This window comes from Vanellus vanellus, assembly GCF_965231255.1.
Source record: "Vanellus vanellus genome assembly, chromosome: 4".
Lineage (NCBI taxonomy): Eukaryota > Metazoa > Chordata > Aves > Charadriiformes > Charadriidae > Vanellus > Vanellus vanellus.
Window position 1 is genome coordinate 61,978,289 of NC_138909.1, and position 23,356 is coordinate 62,001,644.

Below are 23,356 nucleotides of genomic sequence, written 5' to 3' on the forward strand. Positions count from 1 at the left end.
ATAGATTTAATACTGTGAATAAAGAAGAATGTCATAGAGATATGTTTATCAAATATTGTCAATATTTAGCAGAAGAGGCTCTGCGCGAGTTGTACTGTGTAAAAGAAATTTGTGAAATAGGCCATGAAACAATGGTGGGTTTTTTGGAAGAAAACCAATTGTCCCAGACTAACTGATTTGTTGATTTAAAGCTTCTTCTTAAAGAATTTAAAACTTCTTCCAACTTAATTGGAAATTTGTAATGTCCAGACTTCATGGTGTAGTGATTGGCAAAATGTCTGTTATTAACAATTCCTTGAAGATGGCGAATCAGTAAGTACAAAGAAAATGCACATTCTAGCACCACCTAGAGGTTTACATTTTGGTTTATTTTAGTCACAAACTAGTATAGTAATGTGGGGGTATGCATGGTGGGGGTATTTTTCCTTTAAAGAGATTTTAGCTTTTTAGCTCTAAAAACACATTAAGAATTTGTAAATAAAAACAAGGAAGAGATATCTCTGAACTTCTTTTTATTCTGCATTAAAAAAATGTCCATAGCTTGATATACTTTGCATAAACAATACATTTCGGTCTAAGTAAATTTCTACTTGTGTGGTGAAACTTTTTATTAGAGCTTTGCTTTTCAAATCCACCATTCTATTCCATTTCTGGCTGGAAATAGGAAAAAAAATCAAAAATCCTTGGTTTTAAAAATGCATCTAGTTGAATGACATTTTTTTTTTTTTTTTTTTCCCCGCTTCAAAAACATGAAGGAGTTGGTTTAGATTGGCCTGTTTGTTTTAACTTTAGAAGTCTGGGAGGTACAGGGAAGAAAAGGTTCCCTTTGAAGATGGAGAGGGAAAAGGATCCAAGACAGATTTGGATATATTCCATGCCACCAGTTTTTACTACAACTCTGTTAATGCGGCAGCATGCTGATTAGTAACATATAATTAAAAGTGCCACTGCACATCTCTTCCAGCTAATGAACACAGTGTTCAGTTCCTTTTTTGTTTGTTTATTTATTTGGCAAAAGGAACTAGTTTTCCTTGCAGATACTTGATTTTTTAAGCTTATTTCTTTGCACGGACAAATACCACACACACACGTTCTACCAACTCATGCAAGAAACGTGATTTTAGCTGAACAAACCCACACGTTTCAACTCCAAGGTGCAAACATTTAGGAATAATTTCGGAGGACCAAAGTAAGATACTTCAGTTCACTGAAACCCCTTATGTCAACGTCCGTTAGTATTTGTTACTATATCTCTTGTTCTGGTTACAAATACGCACAGAGAATCGCCTGTGAAAAACGCTGAAGCTGCAGCGACACCGAGCGAATTCTTTCAATTTCATAACCGTCTTCCATTAAACAGATTATTGAATGCCAACAAGATCAATTGCCTGCGAGTTGATGCTTTTCAAGACCTGCACAACTTGAATCTTCTTTCTCTGTATGACAACAAGCTTCAGACCATCGCAAAAGGCACCTTCTCACCCCTGCGTGCCATTCAGACCTTGTATGTATGCTCTTGTTTGTGGTTGTCTTTAGTATGACTTCATATTCTACAACGTACTAAAAATACCGGGAGCTGCTGAGACCAAAGGGAAATAATGTGTGGAATTATCGTCTTTTTTTCTTCATGAAAGGCATTTGGCTCAGAACCCGTTTATCTGTGACTGCCATCTGAAGTGGCTGGCGGATTATCTTCATACAAACCCCATTGAGACCAGTGGTGCCCGTTGCACCAGTCCCCGCCGTCTGGCAAACAAAAGGATCGGCCAGATCAAAAGCAAGAAATTCCGCTGCTCAGGTAATTTTCGGAGTTCAGCTGCTATTTTTCTTTTATTGGCGAAAACGGTGGTTATAGAAGTTCTAATGAAGGCAGCTGGCTCTCCACGGAATTATTAAACACTGCAGAATCTTTTTTAGTTCTTTGACTGAAGGGGGGAAATCATGGAAGTCATAGACTATTGGATCATGGAACATTACTATGGTTAACACGCTTGGCACTGTTTCTGAGTGGTATTAAATCTAACAAAAGAAATGCAATATATAATACTTCAGAATGAAATGCTAAAGTTATTCACTACAAGTATCACCAACATAAATCATTTTGTAAAATTTCCACGAGGCTCTGGAGTATGTGAAAGATCTAAAAATTTCTAGCTAAATATGGAAACATGACATACTCGTTTTATACAGGGAGCTTACCTCATGCTGAAATTTACTGTTTTCTTTTTCTAATCTTATTCCATTTCCTACTTACATTTCTCTAAATGCTAACTTTGGTCATATGGTATCCAGCTGTTCCAGGTGCATTTCACATTCTACAATTTATTCAGTCTCAAGTGCAAATACCAGATGAGAACTGTTTGTTATCCATGTTCCGGATACATTTATGACTATTCACACTTTGTTGTTTATCAGCTCTCGTTGTGAATACACATTTTTTCACTTAATTATCTGTAGTTAACTGTAGTCCATACTTAATCTAATAAAACTCATTCTTTGCTTGCTGACATTCAGGTGCATCTTCTATTTTTTTTCTCTTTATTTAGCTAAGGAACAGTATTTCATTCCAGGTAGGTTTGGCTCTGCAGTAAGATTGACTAACTGCAGATACTCTCTCCCTTTCCCCCAAGAAGCAAAGTTTGTTATAGCTTTTAGGAAACTGATGCATGTGTATTAACGTTAGTCAATACCTGTAGCTAGACACAGTTTTCCCTTGTAGATTACTAGTGGTTCTGTTTTCTGAATATGAGAGCTTAGCATGCAGCTCCATTTCCTTTTTTTTTCCTTTTTGTCTCATGAATTTGCACAGAACCTGCCAAAAATTATACCTCTGCTTAAATTTTTAGAAGGTTGCACCTGCTAGTTCCTATTCCAATTGACACCTGTACTTACCTTGCACTTTGCCTTTCTGCCGCTACTGTTTTTAAAACGTAGCTCCTGAGCTGCTTTTAAACACAGGCAACCATACTACCATCAAAGAGCTAGTACGACTTTAAAACCCAAACATTTTGCAAATGAACACTTTCTTGCCTTGCTTTCATGCTCTGCACCGGCTGCAGCTACTGCTTGCTCACCCTCCTTGTGTTTGCGAAATCACAGCGGAATGCTTGGAAAAGAAAGCTGATATTCTTCACTAAAGGCATTCTGTGGTCACACGGATACAATGAATCGGAAACGCTTTCCCTTAAAGAAAATACGCCTTTAGTGTTGGGGTGAAACGGCAATTTACACACCACTTTAAGCTACAATAAAGTCCATGATAATTTCACAAAAGATTGACTGATGTTGGCCCTAGCTCTTTGAAATATGTTTCTTCCTTTATTTTACCTTGCTTGTCAGGTGTGTGCACTGATTTTTTAATAGAAAAAGAAATTATATGCTTGTATTATGTTCCTAACAGATTATAAATGATTGATTGGCAAAATAAACAAGGGAATAATGAATCTATTGATGAATTACAGTATGCGATTTGCAAGCAGGGTTTTCTACCATAGTTTAATATCTAGAAAAATACCTACAATAATTGATTATGACACCAGTGCACTTGTTCTTTCAAGTACTACAGGTATATTGTCATTCTGCAGTGTTTGAAGTACTAATTTATTGATTGGTCTTAGTCTTTGTCTTTTAAGCTGGTATGTTTAACAGCTCCTCTCCTAATGCTGTGTGATGTATCACTTAAATTTGCAGCAATCATGTGAAGTTCTTCATGCCCTCATACTAATACGTTGGTTTGAATATGAAGAAAAGACAAAATGAAATACAAAATAAGGCCGCAATTTGTCAGCATTGGCAGCCGCGAAAATGTGGTTTAAAGCAGCATAAAACAGACGGGGATTCAATTTCTCAAACCTGTAGTACCACTCAATTCCTTAATGAGTAGAACAGCTGTATTCCTGCCACAGACTGACTTCTACTCAACCTTGCCAGCACAACTTTTGTCTCTGAGTTAGAAGTATTTTCTTGCCAGCAAATGTCTTCACAGCCTGTTTATAATATGGCCACACATGCAGTTTAGGTTTGTTTACGTGCCCTTTAAAAAATGCTATTCCTGGGAGGGGGGGGGGGGGGGGGGAGGAAGGAAGGAAAGGAATTAAATTAGTCAAAAAGTGCCGCAGTCTTGCTTCTTGAAATACAGCTTCTGTGCTTTCTATTAGGTTATCAGGGAGATGCTGCATAAAATTCTTTTAGCTATTGAGGACCCTGTCCCTGAATATTTTAGTTGTTTACTTTAAACTCCTAACAGTGATTTACTCTGGACGCAGGAGGATAAAAATGTATTTGTAGCCTTGTTTGGGGGTAACAAAAAGTGCTAAAAAGACTTCTTTACGCTTAACTAAATACTGTAAATATGTTAGCATTTCTTTAAAAACTTAAATATTTTTTATATTTGTTTTAAATATTTCATTGGGAGATCTCGATCTGCAGACACTAGGAAGTCTTAGTAGAATTTCTTTATAGTAATTTGGAAGACTAAAGGTTATACAAGTACTAAATCATTAATTTGAAAAGATATCATTTTTCAGCTAGCTCATAGAAATATTCCATGTAGTTATATCATATGTGTTAAGATAACATAATATGTGATAATTGTTGAGGGTTTTTTTCCTTCCCTGAGGAATCTGTTTCTCCTATGTCTTTCGTTTATTAAGGTTTTAAGTGGCATAGCTGGATATGCGTTCAAGGGAGCAGCTTTTAAAGAATACATTCAAAAAAGTGAAGAATAATGCATGGGAGGCATTATCATCCTATATGAAATCTGTAATTAACCCCAATCTTTCCTTCATTTTTAAATGCCACTTAAAATTAATTATTCTTTCTCTCTGCTGAAGACGGTACTCCTTAGCAACATCTTCTAATCAAACTAAAGTTGAGTAGAGAACGTGAGAGCTTAGTCCGTGTTTGTCTTAATTGGGATTACTCTGTCTTTCTTTCCTTCTTGGCTATCTTTACTTTTGCAGGAGTTCACCATTTTGGCTGTAAGTAAAGTTCAGTGTCTGAGCTAAATCACAATGTACCTCCCAGCCCTGATGCACCTTCTACTAGTCTCAGTCTTTTCACCTTTGTCCAAGAAGAACCCACAGGTCCTTTCAGCTTCTCTTTGTTTTCTTTGTCACCCACCCTCAGTTCCTTACTGGATGTTTTCTCCTGACGTGTTTAGGAAGTTTTCTTTGACTCTGGGAAACGGTGGAGGAAACTTTCAATGTGGTTCTTTTTTTTTATTTTTTTTTTTTTTTGTACTTCTTATTTAATCTGTGACAGTGATACTGTTACTCTGGCACTGGACATTCAGTAATAAGAATGCCATGTCACGTAAGCAAGTATTAAACCTCAAATGCTTCTGTAACTTATACCTACTCCTTCCTCTTTTCCCTTGCCCTTATCCTTGGCCTAATGGATGCAGTTTTGATAATGTAGCGAGATTTTCTGTTGTGCTTGATCTAACCATGTGGTTGTGAGGTATGAGTAAAACATGGTTCTGTCAAGCACCATGGAACGTCACGCAGCTTTCTACAGCATGGCAAGCTGCTGAGGCTTAAGTCAGGATCACACATTTTTTAAATTAAAACTGAAAACAGGGCTTTCAATCTTAGGTGTTTCAGATGATGTGGAGTATCGAGACTATTAAAAAAAAAATAAAAATCACAGAGGTTAATGAAGTCCGGTCAACAATACAAATTTGTAACAAGAGAAAGAGAAAAGGTGGCATTCAGGATCTATTTATTCTTGATACAGAGAAAGACAATAAATTCTAAAAGAATCAGTGGCATTTGTGTGATTAGCTATAAACAAGGCTAGATTGGCTGACAACATAATCAGCAGAAAGTACAGCTGTGAAAAGCTCAAGTTAACGTTATCCTGTTATGTGAAGTTGGTCACAGTTTCTTTTTCCAGCATATCTTAAGCCCCTATATTTAACCCTCTCTTGAAGCCCTTGTGTCTGTTCAGTATCACAGAGTTTATCATACGTTTCCCTAGTTGCCCACCCGTTATCTGCATCGCAGACATCTTTTCAACCGTCTCACGAGAAGCAAACCTTATACTTTATTGACTCAGTATCTGTGTTTTGACTTGACTCTTCCACAGGCACTGAAGATTACAGATCCAAATTAAGCGGAGACTGCTTTGCAGATTTGGCTTGCCCTGAGAAATGTCGCTGTGAAGGGACCACAGTGGACTGCTCCAATCAGAAACTCAACAAAATTCCTGATCACATCCCCCAGTACACAGCAGAGTTGTAAGTCGGACCTGTAATAAAGCATTATTTGCTTATGGAAAAACTAACTAAAATTTTCAAATATAAAGCCACAGCTTTAGCTTTTTGAACAACAAAAGTTAAATGTAACCTCTGTGGTGCACTTCAAAGGGCTAGATATTAATAAAAATTATTTATGCATCATTTGAGTACCACGTGGCCTTAAAGAGTTATGATAAATAAATAAGGTAACTATTCTATGTTTCTAGACACACAAAAAATCACTTGGGTTTTTTTTGAAAGGTAGCGGGGTTTATTTCGCTTTTTATTTTAACTGCAAGAGCAAGTAGGACATTCAGTAACCAGGGGTCTGTCTTAAAAAGTGCTGCCTAGGTGTTTAATAAAATGGAGCTGATTCTTCTTATGCAAAGCACACGTTATGTGTGTCAGGCAGGAGACCAGAGGAAGATAAAGCAGACAAACAAGACAGAGTTAGGTTAAGAAGATGAGATAATAATATAATGAACAGAGATGAGCAGAAAAGAAGTCACAGATTATTACTTGCTTAATAAGTGCCATATGGGAATGATTTGTAGGCATTACAACCGAAGTGGTCTTCAAGGAGGAGCTGAAAGATAAAATTAAGACAGCTTTACAAGGTTTTCCCGTGCGCCAAGCATAGTATGAAAGGGAATGCAGAGGTGCTTGAAGGATCAGCAGAAAGGCAAGAGATGAAAGTGGCTATCGTTGGCAGAGTAAAGGCGGGAGGAAGCAGCTGTTTTTCCTAGGAGGTTTGGTGTAGAGAACAAGGCAGAATGCTGAGGGGCAAAAAACAAAAAAAAAAAAAAAAAAGGGGGACTTTGATTTGAGGTAGTAAAGCAGGGACAGAGATGTGGAGAGAGGGGCATTGTGATCACATTGTGACTCACAGGGGTGAGATGAGCAAACGCTATGGCACATCTCTTAGAAAGATAATCAGTCTGCTCCTGCCATCACAGCGACAGCCCAGCAGCGAAGGGCTGAAATAACGAGACCAAGGTGAAGGATTTGGAGCACCTGGACAGGACAAGGAATCTGAAACTGAAATATTGTGTAACTAGAGATGGAGATTTTTGTCTGTCTCTGAGCTGGGAGAAGGAGTTGAACTTAGTGACGTTCTAATTACAAATTTAAGTGGCACTTGTAGTTGGGCCCAGGGTGATGGCAAATTCAATTGAAAAAGTGGTGTATGTGGGAAGAGCAAAGCTCACCTTTTGGCCATGTTCACGCTGTTGATTTACTGTTTATAAAGTTGAGCCAGTGAAGAAAAAAATTGATCCACAGTCTTGGGTAAAGGGAGATAGATTTCAGTGGAGGAATACTTTTTTTTTTTTTTTTCATACAGGATTTGCTAGAGATACAATATAGAGGGTGAGGAACCAAAAATGAGGGAAAAATAAAGACGATTTTAGTGTGGAGGAAGGTCCACAAGAAGACAGAAAATACTCATCAAATATATATAATGTTATGCTATAACATTTTGAGATAAAATTGCTTGAATTGAAGAATAAAAACTGATGGAATGGGTACCAGGTTAAAGTGTAGGAGGAGATCATAAAGTAATGGTTGTAAAAATCATAGTTACTAAACTGAGAGATGAAAAATGGAGTTGTCGAAGCGACAAGCATACTTTATCTTGATTCTTAGGCAGGATTCATGTTTAATTCTTTCTTCTATGAAGAAATAATAATCCTAATTTAGTATTTTAATTGTTGATTTCATATTCATTTATTCACATGTGGAAGATAAACTGTTAAGTGTTTTCTTTCTATAATTATGATTCAGACATACTACATTCAGAAGAAACAATTAAATCATCAAGCCTCATCTGCTGTGTGTCCTAAACTCTCAGAATTCAGTCAACAAAAAAATTGTGTTTGACTAAAACATAATCCATGTTTGGTTTCAGCACTTTCAGAAAACATCCAGTCTTGTTTGAAGGTATCAGAGGATATAAAATCTGCCATTTCCCTGAGAGTGCTACAGAAGTTCATCATCTCCCTTCAATTCTGTTAAAATCTTTTAAAAAGGGAACTTTTACTTCCAGATGGATCCTGCCTCTCTTCATTTCCCATCACTGCTTCTTTTATATTTTTTGCTGTTAAAGAACCCTTTTCTATCCAGCACTTTATCCAAGATGATTTTAAACTGTAACAAAGTTACAATTCAGCCTCCTTCTTGATAAGCTGTACAGATTGTTCTTCAAGCCTTCTGGTGTAATAAAAAGGGAGATAAAGGGGATAGAGAAATTATTGCTGCCATTTTTTTTTTACTTCCTCTGAAAATCCAAGTGCTGTAGCTAAATACCGTCTTCTGATATTTACCTCACTGATGCAAGAGTTACAGCTCTTTCTCTTGTTTCCTTCTGCTGTTCCTGGTCTTTGATGCACTGCCTTTATTGCTCCTCTGAGGACTTCCCAGTCTGGGTCTAGGCCCACTTCCGGTTCACAACACTTACTGTCACATGCGAGAAGACCAGCTAGTTGGCCGTTTTTTTCCTTTTACCCACAAAATTTAGGTAAAGGTACTTGAGTCAAATGACATTGATGCCTCTCTAACAGCGATGAGGAAGGCTAGGTTATGCTCCGCAGGGTGTTCTTTGGAGCTGAGGCTCAGCTTGGAAACGAAGATCAAAAGTGAGGAAATGTCTAGATTTCTTTACATTTCTCTGGCAAATACCTATGTTTCTCACATAGTTTGTCTGGAGATCTGTGGTGACACTTGTAAGTCCAAGAACGCTGGAGAAGAAGGGAGGGCAGGAAAAGAACATGGCTTCTTTGCATCCCTTAGCGCTCAGGGATTTTGAAAATAACAGGAATCCTATAACCTGCAAGAGAACTTGCATCACCAGTCCTCTGGGGCATGGCACTATCTCAGAGGGGTATAGGAAACAAAATAAGTATTTTCATAGTGTGGTAGAAGGATATTGACACTATCATAATATATGGTACGCAACGTGCAATTTAATGGATTAAAGGTAGTGAGCTACTTTTGTGTCTGTCATTCTAGGGCTAATAGGTCTAGTGAAAAATACTGCACTAAACTTGGGTTCCAGAAAGTATGTAATGCTTCTTTTAAATCTGCTTTTAAAATGTCCTCTTGAAAAGAACTTCTTTAGGTACTCACATCCACTGGCAACTTTGGTGTTTCAGCTCAACAAATGGCAGTGAACAGGAAGAAACTTTTCTGACAAGGAGTTTGAAGGTGTTTTTTCTAATCAGTTTCTCCTCCCTGCTTTATTTGGCCATATGACCTGTCTAGAGGATTGATTGTGTATATTGAAACAGTAATAGTACCACATCAAAAAATATATTTCTTCAGAGTAGTTGTTTAAAAAAAATAATCTGAAAATAATAACAGTTCAAGATAGATACTTAATTGTAAAAGGTGAAAAAAATTTTAAATGAACCAAGTGCTGTTCTAACTGTTTCTATTTTGTCACTTGCTCACAGTCTTTCAGAAAACGAGTGAAAGATCTGTCTAATCTGCCATCAAAGTATTTGAGATAAAGTACAAGCCTGTGAATGCATCCCAGAAATAAAATATTCTTCAGGCAGCATTCTAATATATAGGAAAATTCAGGAAGCATTTGATAAATCACTCAAACCAGATTGCCCAGGAGAAACATTAAATAAGAACAATTTCAATCTTATTTGTTCAATTTTTGTAATGATTGCACAGTACCTGATAAAATACCACACCCCAACAAGCATGAATATCACAGCAGTACATAGCCTTCCAGGAAGGTTCAGCTATTGTACCAAAACGTGCAAATATCTTACCCATTGTGTTAATAAAACAGGAAAAAGCGTCACATAAAACAGAGAAACAATATTTAGACATCGTCATCAAATGCGTCTTTGTTTACTTTTTTGTTTTGAGAGTGATGTTCCAGTACTTCTGTTTGAATAGCCGAGATACAAGTATTTTTAAGGTCCTTTTTATAATCCAGTGATTTACAGACAACAACTACCATTATTGCCTTTACCAGTAAAGAGCACTGGGCTCAGAAAATAATGATATTAAGATCCAGAAGGAAAAGATCACCACATCTGTTAATTTTCCAGTCATCTGTAACATTTTTGCTTCCTCTGTGGGTGGTATCACTTACCATGATAATAGAATGAAAACTGCTTACGCAAGTATTTAATGACTCCAGAACTAAAGCCAGCAATCTCCAGCCATAGTAGTGCCGTGTGACCCATGCGGTCATTCCTCTGACCACAAACCCATAATTTGTAACTCTTGATGTCCCTTTATTTGTGGATCTGCCCTCAGTGAGGATGCATGAATTGCTATATCACCATATAAAGAGGAGAAACAATTTGCCCTACAGTTTTAACCAAATTGGGATACAGCGATTCAACCCGTGCTTCTTTTCCACCGTAGAGAAGTATGGAGAAACTTCTCAAACACTGAAAATCTTCAAAACACATGGAAAATTTGTAAAATTCTTCTGTGATGTTGATAGTAGACTAAGACTAGTTTAAATAAAATAAAACTTCAAATTCTACATGTGACGTCAGGTAGGACAAATTAGCACCACAAATACAATATTGAGGAATAACCAGCAAGTAGTTCAAGAGAAAAGGTTATGGTTGTGTAATCATACGTATTAAAGATGAAGGTGTGCCACTGGGCATTGCTACAAATTCATTTTGGGATGTATGTACAGGAGTGTAGTATGTAAGTTATATGAAATAATTGGTTTACTTTACATAAAGATAGTAAAATATCAGCTGGAATACTGTGTCAAGGACTTCACTTTTCAAGATGGATATGGATCACTCGAAAAAAATTTCAAGAACAAGAATCATCTAGAAATGAAGACTTCAGAGGAAAAACTGAAAAGATAAATGCATTTGTGTGATGGGAACTTGAGGGAGAGACAAAGTAAATTATTTTTAATATGTAAAAGATTGTTGCGGAGAGGAAAGGAACAAATTGTTTCAGTGGGGTTAGAAGTGTTTTCAGTAGAGCAGAGCAAGGAAGAATTATTAGACTCAAATGTTTTCACAAACAAGTCATTCTACTAGACGATATAGCGCTTGTAAAGTATTTGAAAATGTCAGCATTTTTAGAATGCTTGGTGCTTCTGTTGTTGATGGACAGGGGAAAAAAAGGCTGTTTACAGCGATGATGTAACTTTGTTAATTGACACTGTGCAGAAATTCATTTGATGTGGTCCCACGAAAAATCACATTAAGTCATCCAGCTGATTTTCAGAGGTGGTAACATCTTTTGAAATGCATGTTTCTTGTACTTCAGCGTGGGACACAAATGTTCTGTGTATATCCAAAAAACTCTTCCTGTCTTCTTTCAGTTTGGATCCATGCTGAAACTATTGTACAGCCATACCTTCAGATTTACAACCTTAATTTCCCTTCTGGCTATCATTGAGAATGAGCAGGAAGAAAGGATGAACGAGCAGCTTTTTTTTATTTTCTAGGGTATTTTTTAATCTTGTCTTGCAATAAGGCAATTCTGAAAAGCATTCTGAGTTTAGAATGATGCTCAATTTCATTTCACGGTGATCTTGTCAGTCATCTTTTTTCCTGCCTATTTAAGATCTCTAAATAAAAGCTGGACAGACTCCCTTCCTTAATAAGATGACTCCATTAAAACATATAAAGAATCTAAGACTCGTAATTTCCGTTTTCTTTTCAAGAGAGGAAATAGGGAATACTGGGTCAGTGCAGATATTTTTTGAAACATAGATGATCCTCTAACCTAGCAGCTCCTAAAGGCATGGTGTGCTGGAACAGCCGTGATACCTGGACAGGAAAGCTCAGTATCAGCTAGTACTTGTTGCTCATTGTATGCCTTTTTGTAGTGTTACAAAGCAGCATTAAATGCTGCCTTATGCATTGTGTGTGTGCGTTAGGTGTGGCAGTCTGAAGGTAAACCATGGTCAGGGAAGTGTTTTTTAAATTCTTGGGAAGACCTATGCAGTGTGTTTCAGTCCCTATTCAAAAGAAGCATTGAGCATAAAGTAATTATTTCATTCTTGTAAATAGCGTTCTGTGAGCACCTCCAGATGTCTGGCAGACCCCACCTGAGATCCTTTAAAGAACAGTAAACTAATCTTCAGTGGTTTATATGTACTTCTTAAAGATTTTTATTTATAAGTTGCCATGGAATCCTTCCTTAGTTACATTTTTGTTTTTCTTCCCTTTAAAGAAAAATTAAAAACATCTTCTTGTATTTCTCAGCAGTTTTAGTTGTATGATATTTTGCGATCTGGTTTTGATTCTGTGTGTCTCATGTATGCCGAAGTTTAACTGATGATAATGTTCATTCACAGGAATTACCAGAATTAGAAATGTCATTATAAATGGAGTTGTTCTTCAGGTAGCAGTTGAATACCAGCTATTCCGTTAAACCAGTCTGAAAAGCTTACTTAGTGTGGAACATTCTGTACCAATGCCCAAATATTTTTTCTGAAATTGATGTCATTTCTTGCAGGCGACTAAATAACAATGAATTTTCAGTCCTGGAAGCTACTGGAATCTTTAAGAAGCTTCCTCAGCTGCGTAAAATGTAAGTGCAACTTCAGCGACCTTGTCTGTTCAGATAGCACGTTAGCTCCTTGCTGTGTTTCCCCACCTATCTTGGTTCTTATCTATAAAAGATTCAGGATATTCTAATAAAAAAATCAAGAACGGGTTTAAATTAATCAGTGAGGTAGATCAGAGTTGGCGGCTCTTCTCTGTGGGACCGGGCACTGCCAGTAACAGCTTCACATAGCGTGTAGCTCCATCACCTTCGCTGCAGTGTCCCGGCAGCTGGTCTGTTACGCAGCCCCAGCGGGGAGCTCACGGTATAAGCTGCTCAAAAAAGGTTCCAGTAGTCTTTTGTAACTTCCTGTACTAGTCCCTAACCAGGCAATTTTGCCTCTTTCAGCACATTCGAGACATGCCTTTGATTCTGTGCTTCATTAAACTGTCATTAGACGAGGGGAATATCAAAACTAAATGACTGAGAAAAAAATGGTTTGATAGCTCATCCATGTAAGTCCGTGTTCACAGTTCATGTTCTAAGAGGAGTTTATAATCTTACCAGTTGCAGATGTTATTAAAAATAAATCTGTTAGAAGCTTTTCTTTTGCGTACGTAAAAGACATATTTGAGGGTAGATCGTTTAGTTAGACTTGGTGACTCTGTGCTCAATCTTTTCAGGATTAAATCCAAACATAAATGGTAAGTGAAGAAAAATGCAACTGCAAATAGATGAATGAAAATGATGCACTGCTTTTTGAATGTAGTCACCGAGTTACTACCATTTGTAAAAGTTCAGTCTACATTACTAGTGACCAAAATCTCAAGGGGAGCAATAGTATTACTTAAACTATTACTAGTCTTATCCAGATCCTTGCTGGTAGCTGTCACGATCACAATTAGTTAAATACTTATTACTGGGGTTTTTTTAGTTATTAGGCCAAAGAATTAAAAAAAAAAAAAAAAGGCCACAAAATAACTTTGCTTTTGAGCTATCCACTTGAGTACACCTTGCCACTTCGGAATGGGCTAAGATATTTAAGAAAAGAACATAGGAATGTCTGGCACAGCAGTGTTCTGGTGCTATACCGTAGATACCCAGTTTTCTTCATTCCTCAGGGATCTCAGATTAGCACTTTTTACAGCTACAGAGTGCCTTTAAAATAAATAAAATACTTGATGCAGCACACACACATGCACGCATATATATCAGTTCTTCATATTTAAGAAAAAGGGACAAGAGGAAACATACTGTCAGTAATTACATATTATCAGGCTATAAAGGTAGCGTAGTAAACATTTCATGTCATCTAAAGCTAGTTTGCTGCTTTTTAGTTGAGGAGCTGTTCAAGACAAAAAAAAAAAAAGAAAAGGAAGAATATTAATCAGTCTTAGTGTAGCTGTCTGTTGGAACTCCCAAGAGCTTAGAAATCTGGATAATTGAGGAGTAACAAAATTGAGCAAATGAATAATACTGCTCCATGACTTCCTAATATAGATACCAGTTGCTACAACATTCTTCAATTTAGAGAATAATACAGTGACTAGTTAAGCATGACTGGAAAGCAGTGAGGTGGTGATGTTACAGAGATGCCAATACGAGTGAATTCTGTATTTTTTTGGAGCTCATATTTCTTCTAGAGGTTCAAATAAGTGCAAAGGTCTTTCTGCACAGATGACATTGAAAAATTGAGGCCTAAATGTTTAATTGATTTGATGGTTCATCAGTAATAAAGCAGGTGTACGCACTGCATCATTGATTAGCTATGCAACATTAATCCTTAAAATATCCCTGTGAAGTGGGTGAAGTAGAATCCATCTTACAAATAAGATTTTAGGAAACTAAGGGCTTGACACAGATAAGCCAGCCGAGATGAGAAATAATGAGTTTCTTGCTTCCAGTCTTGTGCAGCACCTTACAGGAGACTGAACAGCTCGGCTGTGAAACTAAATGAAAGCAATGATTGTATCCTTCATCACGGGCAAGGTGTACAGCTAGGCTAGAGATGAGTAGTCAGCACTCAACATTAAGCCACAACTCCTTGTTTTCTGTGTCTTAGGTAATGGCACTCGATCATTCTGGCGAGTGTATGAATTTTTATTCTGACAAATAGTATCTTGATTTGAACAACTAAAATGCTGTTCTAGAAGCTGCATCAAATACTGTTTGATTTTTTTCTTCCCAACACTGTTAATTCCACCAAATAAAAAGGTTTTAGCTTCACTCCTTTTACGTTGTCTCAGAGCATTTCTAAGACCTTTTTAAAAATCACCAGTATATTATAACACTGTCTAGCGTGTAGGTAATGTACTTCTGTAATATGTACAGTTATATGAAACAGACAAAACAAGGCAAGAATAGCATGAAAAATCTTTAAGAAAATGTGTGTGGTTGAGTATGTATGCTTTTATGTACATAGTACAGATACTACCCATTTAGGATGCGATTTCCATATTTCAACTAAGAACTATAAACACTAAATATTTTGGCAGTATTTTAGGTCATTTTCCCACATTTTAATCTGCTTTGCATGTGAATTGCAGATAAATGAACTGTATTGCTTATAAACCCTCCTTTTTAACTAGTGTCATAAATGATTAACATTTCATTTACTGTTTACATTCACACATTTCATTTACACATGTTGCTGTTTATACTGTTTTCTTATATTTGTGCCTACCGAGATGAAATAAGAAATCAGAGTGGTTAGTTGTGCTGGTGCTCATACAGTACCATTTTGTTATTAGTTCATCTAATAGTGCTGCAAGAACCGGACACACGAAAAAAGCACACAGTCACTGACAAGATTCAAAATTTTGAAAAGCTGTTCTTGTGTGGCAGCAGCATGGACTGGGTAACTGCCATTATTTAAAAACATCTTCCAGTGATTGCTTTAAAAATCTTTACTTCTTTAGTTAGCGGGGCATTGAATTTTGCTTTTATTAGTTTGAAGTTGAACAATGCATTTGTTGCTTTTACACAATACCTCAGTATCTTGAAGTCTATGCAGTCTGCGGCATTTAACAGTTAATTTAGGGTATTTAAAAAAGAAAACGTGTTTTTCTCTGCCTCTGTTAATGTGCAATAGAAACCTGAGCAATAACAAGATTACCGATATCGAAGAAGGAGCGTTTGACGGAGCCTCTGGTGTGAATGAATTATTGCTCACTAGCAACCGCTTGGAGAGTGTTCGACACAAAATGTTCAAAGGACTAGAAAGTCTCAAAACACTGTAAGTGTAATTATTAGGGTGTTTTTTTTATTCTTTTACTTTTCTGCCAGGTGTTTTTTAAAGTAATACTCTTTCTAAACCCTTTGATTTTGGAGGATTAGCTATGGATCATTCAAGCGTGTCTTAGTTTTTGTTCCTTTTTTATGAAAAGGTTATCATACATAATATGAATTCATTAATTATTAATTATGGATATAATGTAGCTGAAATTCTTCGCTGTGGTTACTTGACTACAAAAATTATGAGTCCTCTACAACGATGAAGCGGTTGAGAATGGATAAACATCCAGCTGCAGAAATGGAAATGAGAATAATCATCTGCTTTAAAGTAACACAATTTTGCATGGGAATTACACATTTTACGTAATGGAGTCAGATTCAGTGCAGTTCAACCATTACTGGGAATTTTGCTAGAGGAGAAAATGATTCTGGTGGATATTGAAATGTGGGAAATTATTCTCTCCTAAGTAATTTTAATGTCGTTTCAACAGTGAAGGGAGGAGTAAAAGCACTATAGCTTGAACTCATTTCATTCTTTCCATGAAGGCAGTTTAGCTCTTTCCACTCAAAAAAAAAAAAAAAGATGTTTATACAACCCACAGCTTCTTGGCCTTCTTCAGAGGGCCTGTCTTTTTGATCAGCAAAGCAGAGCCAAGATTAAATGGTCTTTGGGGCTTCAGCTGTCCATAGACATTAGGTATTTTTAATAAATCAGGCCTATAATTTCCAACTTTGCATTTAAAGCTGCTAAAATTGTTAGAAGCAGCTATTCTTAGACAAGAGTGCAGGGAAAAAAATATTCATCTATTGATGGACAGGTAGGAAAACAGCAAACTTCAAAGCTCGTGTGATTTACAGAAATATGAGAGGTTATAGAATAGGTGTTTCTTGATTAGTAGTCTGAAGTTTTTACTAAATCCTAGAGTCATGGAGAGGAGGAGTCAGGGTAAACTGATTTCATTTAATTGAAATACTTGAGAATGTAGTAGAAGTGATTTCTCGAATGTATCCTAAGAAAACTCGGGTCGAAGGGGCATCAGGAGGAGGTCAGCTGGTACAACCTTCTGCTCCATGTACCTAGCAGTTCTGGAGTCATTAGGCTCGGAAACATGAAGAGGGGGCTGCTGTGTACCGCTGATTTGGAGAATGCCAATCAATTGCATTCATTGTCAATTAATAAACTTACAATTACCGATTCTGGTATCGAAAGAAAAAAAAAAAAACACACATAAACGCTTAGGGGAAACACCCTTTGCCTCTTATGAAACCTGCCCGCCCCCTTTCTGTTTTCCAGTCCCTTCCACGCACACTGCACTCCATCCCTCCACGGGGGGTGGGGACAGGCGGCACGGGGGTCACTGCGCTGCAGTCCCTTTGGTGTCGTACCTCTTGGCCCTTGCTCGGGCCACCGCTCCAGCTCCAGCCCCTGCTCGGGCTAAGCTAAGAAATGCTGGTCCTTCCTTTCCAAGGATGCTGAGGAGCAACCGCGTGAGCTGTGTGGGAAACGACAGCTTCACGGGCCTGAGCTCGGTCCGCCTGCTCTCCCTGTACGACAACCAGATCACCACTGTGGCACCCGGCTCCTTCGACACGCTGCATTCGCTCTCGACCTTGTAAGTCATGTTCGTGTCTTGCCTTACCCAGATGTAAACCTCTGACGTTTTTGGGGACGTTTCTGTTAACGGTTTACTGTATAATTTCACAGCATGAGGTAAACTTAAGGAAAAAAAGAGTTCATAGAGGGATTTTGGAGAAAGTTTATTTTCTGGACTGTCTTGGACGCATGAAGAGTATGTTTTCATGGCGCCCTTTGATGCAGCGTTAGACTGGTTTCCAGAGTGTCTGAGAAGGCAGGGAAAACGTCCTACTTGCCCCCCTTGCAGAAGCCCACTGGTCTGAACACCACAGGGTAGAAACACACATTTTGGGTAGGGATCGCACAGTCGCCGCTGGTCAAATCACCGTATTGTCTGTCTGTCTGCCCTGTGCCGTCCAATTATTGTCTTAAATTTCCTTGGCCTACTGAGGATTTTAATTCATACGTGTTTTTTAATGAAGCTTCAGCCTCTTTTTCTATAAAAAAAAAAGAAGCATCCCTTTTTTAAATTTAAATATCATGTAATTTAAGGGAAGGGAAAACGGTGAGTTTTCAGCTGCCGCTCAGTTTACTGAAGCATCGTTCAGGAAAGTACTTAATCCCTTTTTTACATAAAAAATGACGCTTTGTACCAAGTGACTAATTTGTGCATATTAAGGATGACATGTTTATAAATAATGGAGTTGTCGATGGGTTTGCGCTGAAGTAAGGAGATGCCAAAAGTAGTGAGACTTCTAGAAGTAAATTCATTTTTATAACTGGCATGTAATCAACTTAGCTGTCACTTCAGATAGGAAACTTATTCTCTGGAGCAAATAAAAGATGGAAATCTTGAGATGACAAATTAATGGAATAGCTGTTGTCAGGTTAAAGCTAATAATGTAATGTAATCAGCCTTCATCTCTATATGAAATTATTGCATTATCAGTAAAGAGTGGCTTGACAACAAGTCAGGTCTTTGACAGTTTTAAATTATTTCTAAACGAGTTATATCAAGATTCACCACACAGAGCCTAAATTACAGCTTTCACCTATGGTTTGTACATAGTATTGTTTGAAGAACGATATTTAAGCTTAGCTTTTTGAAAATAGCAATAGAATAGTTAAGATGAAAAACTGGTATCAACGGAAATATACTTTCCTGCGGTTCCCAGAAACCTCTTGGCCAATCCCTTCAACTGCAACTGCCATCTCGCGTGGCTTGGAGACTGGCTAAGGAAGAAACGCATTGTGACGGGGAACCCTCGCTGCCAAAAACCCTACTTCCTCAAAGAGATTCCCATCCAGGATGTGGCAATTCAGGATTTTACGTGTGATGACGGTAAGAAAAGTAATATTTGAACTTTTTGTAATTTCAGCTTTCACATGCATAGCTGCATGATTCCCACAGATCCCAAAGTGGTTTGCTTTAAATAACTTCATCTGCGCATCATGCTCAGTTTCTACATCAGTTTGAAAGTCTTGCACCCAGTTTTGGATGATCAGCAAGCACGTGGTTATTGGATATATGCTTTCAAAAGTTTTTCTTGTCCATGTTCAGTACTGTAAATCACAATTTAGAGATAATATAAAAATTAAATAAACTGATCAAATGTTGGAGTTCAGATGAGAATATCGTCAAATGCTGATGCTTGAATCAAGCACTCTTTCAGGTTACATGATCAAATAACGTGCCATTTGGCTTAGTTCGTGACTTCATTAATGCTTAACAAAAAAAATGGCTGTTATCTTGCATCTCTCACACATGCTTCCATTTATTGCATTATTAGTTTGTCAATTTTCAAGGCTGTAACTTTTCTTTAAAGAGACTGTTTATTTTTAATAATTCGTTAATTTTGAAGATCAACATATATTTTGCTTTACTATCTTTCATTTTAAGTTTTGCTCTTTCTTTAATGATCTTTTTTCTCCATAGAATAGCATTTTTACTTAGCAAAAAAGCATTGTACTAAAAAAAAAAGTCACTTGAAATGTAAATTTTCAGAGCGATGCTTTACAGAGATGACTTAATGTTTTCCCTACTTAGGAGATATCATAATGTAGAAATATGGTGTTTGCTTATAGGAATTAGGTGGGATATGATTGCTAATACTGAAGTGACATTTGTATGGCAAGCTTAGCACGTTTGTTTTTATTAACCAGGAAACGATGACAATAGCTGCTCTCCACTGTCCCGCTGTCCTGCAGAGTGTACTTGTCTAGACACAGTAGTTCGCTGCAGCAACAAAGGCCTAAAAGCTTTGCCTAAAGGCATCCCAAAAGATGTAACTGAACTGTAAGTGGCACGCTTTTTTCTCTTTTATGAAAATCAATGTCAGGTTTATAATGTCAGGTTCAAGAATGAGGGGAGAAAATGAAGAACGGGATTCAGGAGATCAGCTGAAGTTTCTTAATATGCTGCTTTACATAGTTGCACAGTATCCTGAGAAATTTGAGGTTAAGTTTGAATTAGCAATGCTTCGCAAAACACTAAGAACTATCTGTTACTGAAAACCATTACAAATACATGTGTATAAAATAGTAATGGCTTTCAAAATTTATATCCCCAACACCAAACCATCATATAACTGAATGTGGATGTCATGTAACAGTGAGTTAAATCATGGGCAACGGTGAATCTGATTAATCTATTGTCACTGTTTAGGAAGGAATGAAAAAATTAACTTACATGAAATAGCAAAAAGCAAACACACTATTAATGTGTTTACATATTTTAATAATGAACATGGTTTTATGATATTTCAAAAAGACTGGTTTTAATAGAAAGTCTTACTTTTCATGTAGGCGGTTTTATACAATTGGGATATTTTATAATCTCTTGATACATTTTCATATGAAAAAAATCGTTAAGATTGCATTTTATGAAAATATACAATTTAATATGCAGATTGACAGTAACATTGATATAAAAAAGACCTTGCTAGCTTATGTATTGTTTGAAGATAAGCTGAATAAGCTACTCATAAGACCAGATAAGTCAATTTTTATGAATTATGAAGGGGAAAATATAAACCTAAAAATTGGGTTATTAATGTGTTTTGCATCTTGATCAGATAGGTCACAAGATTGAAAGAAATAGAAATTATTGACAAGAAAAAAGTTGGGTTTGTTACATATGTCAAGTACTATATATTAAATTACTAATGCTTCGTAATGACTGATTAATGTAGTACTTTTTCAGAAAACATCATAACCATGTATCTCAAGTCACTAGAACAGTTTTTTTGGTTTACCATTTCATATTACGTAGAGGATTCTGAAATGTCCACCACTAGTTTGCTGCTTAATAGCATCCAAAAGGCTTTAGTCATTAATGAAGAGAAATTAAGAACTCAAATTAGCACACAGCTGTATAAACCTGTAACTTACTTCATTAGGTTTTGGTGGTGTTTTTTTTATTCTCGAATAGAAGATGACTTAATTAAATATAGTCTGGCCTAATAAAAACAATTTGACAATTTAAAGGCATCAATGCAATGTAAAATTAAGCAGCTAAAGAGAGATACTTTTGGAATTGCAAGTGGAACACTGACTGTGACTGAAAACTCATTTGTGTACAATTTTGTATGCTTTAATTAGTGTCTAAGCATGCAATTTAGCATATTTTTCAAAAGGATAATGGAGGTGGTTCCTGTTAGCAGTTGCATACTGATTGATTCTTCTTGTTCATTAGCATGCATAATCCTTCCAAGATGTACTCTTCATGTGTTTTATAAAATATCTTAATAGCTGCTTCATTTGAACAAGGAGGAATTCTTATCAGCCAAGTGGATACTTGTAGTACTTCAGTTCTAATGAAGCTAAAGCAACATATCCTAATTTATCTGTCGATAAAAGAATTTTCTCAGAATACTTACTTCTTCAGAAAGTTTAAATGTTGTTGGTTTCTTTTTTAATAATTAAGTATATGAGCCCATGCCCCATTCACTACCATTTATTTAATGTCATTAACATAATGTAAACATAAAACTTGTTGAGGCACATATTTTGGATGTGGCAAGCAGCCCTGAGGAAGGCATGGTCCAAGGGGGGGGGGAAGAAAGAAAGAAAAAGCTTTTTGATTAGCTGTAGATAGTTATTTCATTAAGTTTAACTGTGTTTCAGCCCATCCATTTAGTCCAGACAAGAGTTTCCAAAGATGCTGCAGAATACTTAAAGACATTAAGCTCAAAATTGATCTAAGAGTGCCTCTATCGGAGGCTGCTCTTAACTCAAGTGTGTTCCAAGCATTCGGATGGCTACAGTATCTTCTTTGTATAGGGATAATGAGGGTGTAGTTTTTACTTGGGTTCCAGGAGACATAAGTGATAGCACCATAATACCACCAGCGGCAAGTCATTTGCCCCAGTTGAGAAACTAAAGACCTTTAATCTTCCTGCCAGCGTTTGCTCCGTTTTCAGAGAATCAGGTAAATTCAGCACTTCTTATCATCTCTAAACTACTTGCCCTTGTTCCCTGACGAGCCCCTCCACTTGCATTTTGTAGCGACTGGCTGCAGGCTGGAAGCTCTTTGGGCCAGGCTTGGTGCCTCCCTTTGCCTGCACCTCAGGTGCCGAATACGGTGTGATGTGCCTGTTAACGCTTAAGGATGAACCAGTCTGTTACTGAGAATTATGAGCATGGAAGAGGAGCAAGCAATATAATACAGGAGCTGTAAACCTACCAAAAAAAAAAAAAAAAAAAAAAAAAAGATAATCTAACTTTTCTAGTGAAGGGTAATTGGTTACTGTCTTTAGTCCCCAACGTACTCCTTAGGAACAGGCTCGTAGTATGTCATGCCTGATATATTATGAAATATACAGGGAGAAATAAGGGAAGGTGACCTGAACTGCAGGCATGACAAATGAATTCGGTGTTGGAGCTCGGACCAGCCCCTGCTGTTTCTACTGTAAAGGACTACCTCTGCAATGTCAGGGTCTGTTTCTAGTCACGATAGCTCAAAATCCACGCTTACTGTGACTTGCAGAAGTCAGATTTACTTTTCACCTGTAGGTGCTTGTGAAATGGAGATGATAAAGACCTCATTTTGCAGTCTTTACAAAATAATAGAAAGTACTAGGTAAGAGTTGGTTGTTATTACTGTTACTTCACAATATTCGTAATATCTGATACAGTAGCGTTTGGATCTTAGGCTACAGGTCCACAATTGTGTCTCTAAAAACCAAAATTTGTAAGCAAGGTTTCTTATAAAACGGCAATATTATGTATTCATTTGTTATTGACTTTACTGTTGGATTCTAAGATCAGTGGATGAAGGTGCTACTGCTTTAATGAAAAACGTAATGCTCTGTGTTTCATTTTTCTGTTTTAGTTATTTGGATGGAAATCAGTTTACCCTTGTTCCGAAAGAGCTTTCCAACTACAAGCATTTAACACTCATGTAAGTAGTTTTAGAGCAACATTCTCTACTGGAATGAAATAAAAAACCAAACCAAACCAAAACCCCCTACTCCATTATACCTGGGTTTAGTTATAAGAAAAAAAAACCACAGTGTATTGTATTTTTTTAACAAATAGAATACGCAACCACATTTTATAACAGAGGATATTTTTATTCTACGTATCACGTCCTACATATAATATGCTCGGTCACGTTTTCTAGACAGGGGTATTTCATTCCAGTCATTACATCACGAGGTAAATAAGCAGAAATTATAGTTAACCTGAAAAGAGACGTAAGGTCTTACAAAGGTGGGGCAGTCAGGGTGAGGTGTTAGGGTAATACAGCATTTTGTTACGCGGCTCCATAAAGGCGCTAGAATGATTTCGTTTACAAAAGAAACATTCACTGGGTG

General features: G+C 37.0%; 1 protein-coding gene across 2 annotated transcripts in view; it reads left to right on the forward strand.

Moving 5' to 3' along the window:
• Positions 1 to 23,356, forward strand: part of SLIT2 (slit guidance ligand 2) — a gene marked incomplete at its 5' end in the record, with an annotated part of 271,246 nt that overhangs the window by 197,034 nt on the left and 50,856 nt on the right. Inside the window, 10 exons of one of the 2 annotated variants that reach the window (XM_082482340.1) lie at positions 1,361 to 1,504; positions 1,635 to 1,798; positions 2,547 to 2,570; positions 6,088 to 6,238; positions 12,701 to 12,775; positions 15,822 to 15,965; positions 17,434 to 17,577; positions 18,716 to 18,882; positions 19,704 to 19,836; positions 22,873 to 22,941. In XM_082482340.1, the coding sequence (XP_082338466.1) occupies positions 1,361 to 1,504; positions 1,635 to 1,798; positions 2,547 to 2,570; positions 6,088 to 6,238; positions 12,701 to 12,775; positions 15,822 to 15,965; positions 17,434 to 17,577; positions 18,716 to 18,882; positions 19,704 to 19,836; positions 22,873 to 22,941 (1,215 nt within the window). The remainder of the gene's footprint in view (positions 1 to 1,360; positions 1,505 to 1,634; positions 1,799 to 2,546; positions 2,571 to 6,087; positions 6,239 to 12,700; positions 12,776 to 15,821; positions 15,966 to 17,433; positions 17,578 to 18,715; positions 18,883 to 19,703; positions 19,837 to 22,872; positions 22,942 to 23,356) is intronic. The other variant, XM_082482341.1, reaches the window with a different exon arrangement.